This window comes from Cydia amplana, chromosome Z, assembly GCF_948474715.1.
Source record: "Cydia amplana chromosome Z, ilCydAmpl1.1, whole genome shotgun sequence".
Classification (NCBI taxonomy): Eukaryota; Metazoa; Arthropoda; class Insecta; order Lepidoptera; family Tortricidae; genus Cydia; species Cydia amplana.
In genome coordinates, this window is record NC_086096.1 from 37,521,696 (window position 1) to 37,529,177 (window position 7,482).

The window sequence follows — 7,482 nt, forward strand, 5'->3', positions numbered from 1 at the left end:
AAGTACTAATTTAATGTAAATTTGAATAGGTATATTCAAATTTACAAGTAACTTGTACTTCTGCACTTTTATTTAAGTACATAAAAATTACAAAATAGATCAAACCGATGTGCTGGATGTCCACTTTGTTAACTGGCAATTCGTAGACCTTATCTCAGAGAATCCAAGAAGATATAATCTAATGAATAGAATCAGGCGTTACTTTGCGGAAATTTTCGCGGATTAGCAAAGTAATAATTTGGTTTTAATCAGTACATAGTATAAAACAAAGTCGCTTCCCTGTCTGTGTGTCTGTCTGTATGCTTAGATCTTTAAAACTATGCAACGGATTTTGATGCGGTTTTTTTAAATAGATAGAATGATTCAAGAGGAAGGTTTATGTATAATTTGTTAACCCGTGCGAAGCCGGGGCGGGTCGCTAGTTAGATATAAATATAATCTAACAATTCGCTAGGTGCACGACTGGTGCTGCCCTCATTTTGTTGGCTTTTCTACGTTAAATCTTATAGAGTAAAATTAGTTCAAGCAGCTGCCGCTAGTACTAATGTGACACATTCCATAAGACGACCTGTGTTTGTGACAATCAGCGCCACTTCTCCCTCCACCGACTTCGCACATAGCCAAAAGTCAGGTAAAACTATTGCAGTACAACTTCGCTTGGATTGTTAGCTCTCAAGGATCGCCATTGGCAGGGTAAACTTTCGCATAGCAAAACTAAGAGAAATAGAATTTCTAGTATTGTAATACGCTTAGAACTCGAAACTAAGCGTGACGAGATAAAGGCCAGACCACCTGTGGCTATCACATATAATAACTGCTGCTGCTGGTGCTGACCTGCAGCGAGTGTGGCCTGCTCATTTGCTGCAACGATTGGCTACGTCAGTCACCTGAGAGCGCACCAGCGACGCTCTCAGCGGTAGAAAGCAGTCGCTGTGGCCGAAAACGACGAAACGAAATAGGAAGATGCACCGATAGCGTAGCGGTGCCGGATTCCAAATCGAAGGTAGCGAGTTTGAGTGGCCCCTCGTAAAGTCAGGGTATTTAATATCGATACGGACAAAGTGCCAAAAATATGTATGTGTTACGTTACATTGATAAATGGACTAAACGTGTTAATATATATTTTGGTATATTGTGAGAATAAGTTTTCCAACGCATATTTTTCTTCTGCCGTGTCCAGACGAGCTGGGCAAATCGACCGATTTGATCAGGAAAATAATTGGCGCCAATCTCCAATTTAATCACTAATTTAAGATTTATGGTGATATTTCCCTCTAAGTTAAAAAAATGCTCCAAAACGAAAATACTAGTCACAAATTGGTATTTTTGCGTCCGCACCCCATTTTATCGGTAATATCGGTCATAATCGGCGGTCGAATTCGGCGAGCCAAATTGGCGTTTGCGTCCGCACGTTCTGATTTGATCGGACAATTTCATCAGATTGGCGAAAAATTGTCTCGTCTGGACACAGCTTTACTATATTGCGGTTAACATATCATTTCAAGTGGGCTAGCCTATGAGACGAAGGTGTTTCCCTTTTAAGCAACCAGGCTGTCAGAATGCACAGCAACAAACAACTTATTTAATAGATGCATGTATCTACACTGTCAACAGTTAGTGAACCTTATTACAAACACATAAGGTCCAATAAGCAACAACTCACTTCCTAGGATCCCCAGACGTGGCCAGCTGGTGTTTGAGCAGCGACCTTATGACGGCCAGCAGCCGCGTCCGGTCGGCCGGGAGCCGGCAGCTGCCGTACAGCCCGGCCACTAGCGCGCACGGCAGAGTGGGGGGCATGTGCTCTTCCCCCAGGAGAAGGCAGAGCGAGACGAGGTGGGGGGAGTCGCGCAGCCATCCTAGCAGTTCGCCGAGGGCTAAGGCTTCCTGTGAAAGAAAATACTCGTTTAGACGAAATATACAATATTAGAAACAAGGAATTTCAGCATCTTTGAAAATTCATCCCCTAAGAGTTTACTGAGAAAAGTGATAAACAATTTTTAAAATTCAGGGCATGCATTTCGTGCCCACAGATCGATAACCAATTTGCATATGAAACCATGGTCGCTGCCATTCATAATTAATCGCTTTCATAATTGAGCACTTAGCGAACCAACTTAGAACGTTTGGCCAGTTTAGAACTTACCCTTAACGAAATAAGGAATGTAACCGGTAGCAAAAGCAGTTGTAGGCACCTTTCTCTTTTACTCCAACTAGGCGTAATTAGAGTGAGAGAGAAAGATGCGCGCAATTTGCAAACTTCGGTGTTCGCGGTAGGGCCGCTGGTGGAGGCCGGACCTACTATTGCGCCATCTAGTGTCAAAGTCAAGTTTAAGTTATCTATTTTAGCCACGAGGTGGCAGACCCTGTACCACACGGTATTGTATGCACTCGTACTCGGCAAGGGCATGGCGCTCGTTAATGAATTATATATGACGTTTGTATTATGGCCGCACTTTCTGCAAGGTTGCCTTCTGTACAGTCACCTGCAATAGTATGTGAGACAACAAAGGCCGCAAAAATATCTGACACGATCTTATTTGCAGAGCCATAAGAGCATGTCACATATTTTCGCGGCCTTCGAAGTGTACCATATTATTGCAGGTGAGTGTACTATGACTGCGTTGATGTCTTTTTTGGGCAAATTATCTATGTACATTTTAAAGGATAATGCTTTACAATATTTACAATGCATCAAGCTACAGTTAAATAAAGTTTGCCAATGTACTTTTTATGCCAATGTAAACACACTCTTAATTAATGCTAACTATACTTGCTGCCATAGGCTGTTGACTGAATTTAAAAGAAACTATTCCACACCATGTATAAAATAAAGCACCAGAACCTTAATAGAGAAATGTAGACAGCAGATATTTTAAAACACAGATTCAATTTTATAAATCGTAGTTTAACTTGACTTTGACGTCATTTGATAGTGTTTCATATAAATTCCATCGTGACATTTCGTTTTGGGAGTTCGAAAAAAGAATCTTATTTGACCTAGTTAGTCATCAATCAATCAATCAATCAATCTGTGCTTACGCAAAATAGGCGTAATAGGCGTAGGCGTAAGGATATAGGCGTATTAACGCCTATATCATTTCGATATGAAGTTTAAAATTATTGTGGGAAATATATTACCTCTGCCATATAAACACTTAAACAATCCTTATTAGAAGATCAGAATTTTTCTGGCAAAACATAAGTATTGTATATTAATCATGATCATGAGAAACAGGAAAACCAATTCAATTACAATTTGAAGAAATAATAGATGGCCAAACCAATTTGTCAGTAAATAAGAACAGAAAAAACTATACTCACCCTTTTCTTTTGGGTGCTAGTACTAGTGTAAGACAAAGAAAGTATGATTCTCTCTATCTATGTTTGAAATGAGACAGTCCTTTGACAACCTATATATTGAGTGGACTAAAATTACTACAATGTTAAAAGGATGATTGAATTAGAAAAGCAAGCATGATGAGTATGATATTATTAATCTACCCGTCAATGCACTTTAACAGCAAACTTACCCAAATATGAATAATTAAACTATTGTCCGAGCAAAACATGCATATAGTCACAAATAAAATTTTCAAATTTGAACAGGGTTTATAAAAAATTTATTTAATACTTATTATACAATAAATTTAATATTTATATCTAAAATTACAAATTAAAATTATAAATTAAAAAAAAAGACAACGCTTCAAGTCGTTCCCGGCGCAAAGGTGCCCATGATGCTCGCAGCATTGCCACGCTGGATCACCAGGGACAGCCTTTGCATGAGGAACGACTCGGAGCAGGGGCCTTCCCCTCCTAAGTCGCGTGTGAAGCGTTTCGCGTCGGCTCCCCAGCAACCCGCCGTTTCAACTGCGAAAGGGACGATTATGTAGGCAGGGGAGAGGGGATCATATTTACGACGCTTCACATCCGCTTGTGTTTCCGCTGCCGCTCCGGCCACGCGTGAGGTACGGCTGACATGGGAGGCGGCGAAGGTGCTGACGCACATAGCGTCCCATACCAAACACCGCCCCCTTTCCCAAGGTACCAAAGTCAGGCCATCAGGCCGTTTACCGTCGGTACGACTAAGACCTGGTGGCTCAAGTACCGATGGCACACCAGCTGATCTAAGGGCCCGCTGGATCGTTTGTAAAATATCTATTGATGGATTGGATATTGATCCTAGTGGATAGCGCTGTTACAACCGGCGCATATCCTATATCGCTAGATTAAATCCTTATAAATAAAAAGTCATGATTGCTTGGTAGGGTGACCAGCAGGCTGTGGACATAGCCCCTCTGGATAACATTGCTGATTTGTTGAGATTACAATGAAAGTGACGAGAAATATGTATGTGTAACACACAGAGACCCAAAATGTTTGTTGAAAAATATTCTGTAGTGTACTTTCATTTAAATTAAAAATGGCTGACTAAGAAGTTGCAGGTTTGTCACCCCTGCCATGTTCTCCAAATATATTAATCATGGTTGTGGCATAACTATAGTATAGTACACAATGATAGCTTGTGAAATTCAATCCATACCATAATCAACCTTATGTTTATATTACAATGACACCTATACTTAGTCATATATCAATGTGACTTAAAAAGTGGGTGGATATGTAGGGCAGTGCAACTATTACATGTTTTTAACATATTTTAACTTAGAATACTTAGTTGAAAGTACTTGAAAGTACATAATTATTGCTTTGATGTTCAATTTAGATAAGTTTTTAAAATTAAATTCATAAACTTTCACAATTTAAAAACAATGTTGAATAAATTTGATTCTTGAGTGCTATAGGTTCTAAGCTTATGAAAAATATAAGTAAATAAACTGACCTTGTATTTGAGTACTTTGTATACGTCTACGAAGGTAGTGCCTTCGAGGGAGCTGGCTCTCTGGCAGGCCGCCACCGAGTCGGGCTCGCACCGAGAGTTTATCAGGTCCGTGAGATTCTGTCGTTGTTGAGAGCATATCCAGGCAGCCTGTAGCAATTCTAAGGCACTCTTCTCCACTTCCTCGTTAAGGTTTTGCAGCAACTGCCTTTCTGAACTTATAAATATCTTCTCTCGAGTCAGCTGGTTGGCCAACTCGGCGATATTTAAGCAATCCTCTGTCGTCGACTGCATCATACTTCTTTACAATAAAATATATTACAATTACACATATCGTAAATAGTTTGATTTAGTCTAATGCCTGCTTACAAGCAAATAATGCGATATACGATAAATGCAAGCGAAGTGAATGAATTGAATTGAATTGAATGGCACTTTCGTTAGTTTCGTTCTGAAGGAAGTATACGTCAAAATGCGGGTGTGAGTGAGTTTCGTAGGAAATGAGCAACTAAGAATGTGTGAGAGTGAGAGCATGATGACGAGCTATCTTTCTTAAAGTGTTCATCAATTCATCATGTTATCAAAGAAACTTATTAGCGTAATGAATTACGAATCATTCTGAATAAATAATGTCTTTAGGTCGTATAGGAAGTGAATCTTTTCAGGATCAAAAAAAATTTTTGGTTGCCCAAGTAAACCACTGATTTAAACGCGCGTTAAAAAGCGCTTGAATCTGTCGGCACTCTAAATTCGATTTAACGGCCAAGGCTTAAAGTCGAAAATCCAACAACGCTTGATAAAAATCGCCACCGCTGTCGTGTGAATATAGCTGGTCAACCAAATCTTGTCAGTAAAAAAAGGCGGCAAATTTGAAAAATGTAGGCGCGAAGGGATCGCGTCCCATAGAAAATTTTAATTTCGCGCCTTTTTTTACTGACAAGATTTGGTTGACCAGCTATAAATACACATGTATCCATTTGTGTCGTTCAAACGCTTTTTTAACGCGCGTTGAAAAAGCTGCCGTGCGAATGGGGGCATAAAGCTTTGGATTCCTCCGAAAACGGTGCCGTCATATTAAGCTTTGGATTGACGGTGCCGCCATATGACGGCCGTCATATAGCGGCAGCAAAAGACGGCCGTCTTTACGGTGGCGACATGTGGAAAGTACCACGGCGTCATAACACACCGTCATCCACCAAGGTCAAAGCGGCAAATTTGAAAAATGTAGGCGCGATGGGATAACGTCCCATAGAAAATTTGAAATCGCGCCTTTTCCTACTGACAAGATTTGCTTGATCATCTATAATTTACTTGGAGGATGAAATATCATCAGAAGACGAAAATAATCGTAGTACGGAATCATTTATTCAAATCTCGTGTCATTTATTCAAAATGGCGTCACCGCTATCTAATAAAACGTTCACGAAACTATCGACAGGGTCATGACGGCCGTCATCTTACGTTACGTTGATAATCAACGTAACGTAACGCCGTCTAGGAAACCGCGCCATCTTGTTTACATAGACAACGTTCTAGTGACGTCAGTCAACGCTATATAGCGGCCGTAATATGACGGCACCGTTTTCGGAGGAATCCAAAGCTTTAAAGCTTTGGTTTCCTCCGATAGCGGTGCCGTCATATAGCGGCCGTCTCCATACAAATACTGCGACATCCATATTTAGCCGTATTATTTAGTATGGAGACGGCCGCTATATGACGGCACCGCTATCCTAGGAAAACCGATCTTAACGGCCGCTATATAGCGTTGACTGACGTCACTAGAACGTTGTCTATGTAAACAAGATGGCGCGGTTTCCTAGACGGCGTAAAGCTTTGGATTCCTCCGAAAACGGTGCCGTCATATGACGGCCGTCATATAGCGGCAGCAAAAGACGGCCGTCTTTACGGTGGCGACATGTGGAAAGTACCACGGCGTCATAACACACCGTCATTCACCAAGGTCAAAGCGGCAAATTTGAAAAATGTAGGCGCGATGGGATAACTTTCCATAGAAAATTTGAATTTCGCGCCTTTTCCTACTGACAAGATTTGCTTGATCATCTATAATTTACTTGGAGGATGAAATATCATCAGAAGAGGAAAATAATCGTAGTACGGAATCATTTATTCAAATCTCGTGTCATTTATTCAAAATGGCGTCACCGCTATCTAATAAAACGTTCACGAAACTATCGACAAGGTCATGACGGCCGTCATCTTACGTTAAGCTTTGGTTTCCTCCGAAAGCGGTGCCGTCATATAGCGGCCGTCTCCATACAAATACTACGACATCCATATTTAGCCGTATTATTTAGTATGGAGACGGCCGCTATATGACGGCACCGCTATCCTAGGAAAACCGATCTTAACGTTGACAATCAACGTAACGTAACGCCGTCTAGGAAACCGCGCCATCTTGTTTACATAGACAACGTTCTAGTGACGTCAGTCAACGCTATATAGCGCCCGTAATATGACGGCACCGTTTTCGGAGGAATCCAAAGCTTTACGTTACGTTGATTGTCAACGTAACGTAAGATGACGGCCGTCATGACGGTGTCGATAGTTTCGTGAACGTTTTATTAGATAGCGGTGACGCCATTTTGAATAAATGGCACGAGATTTGAATAAATGATTCC

The 7,482-nt window shown here is 40.9% G+C and overlaps 1 protein-coding gene across 1 annotated transcript in view; it reads right to left on the reverse strand.

The window, feature by feature from the left end:
- LOC134661796 (receptor-mediated endocytosis protein 6 homolog) overlaps positions 1–5,146 on the reverse strand; it is a 36,963-nt gene extending 31,817 nt beyond the window's left edge. The window contains exons 1-2 of the mRNA XM_063517986.1: positions 4,847–5,146; positions 1,664–1,887 (exon numbers count right to left, since the gene is read on the reverse strand). Of these exons, the coding sequence (XP_063374056.1) occupies positions 1,664–1,887; positions 4,847–5,140 (518 nt within the window). The 5' untranslated portion in view covers positions 5,141–5,146. The remainder of the gene's footprint in view (positions 1–1,663; positions 1,888–4,846) is intronic.
- Between the last annotated feature and the right edge of the window lie 2,336 nt (positions 5,147–7,482).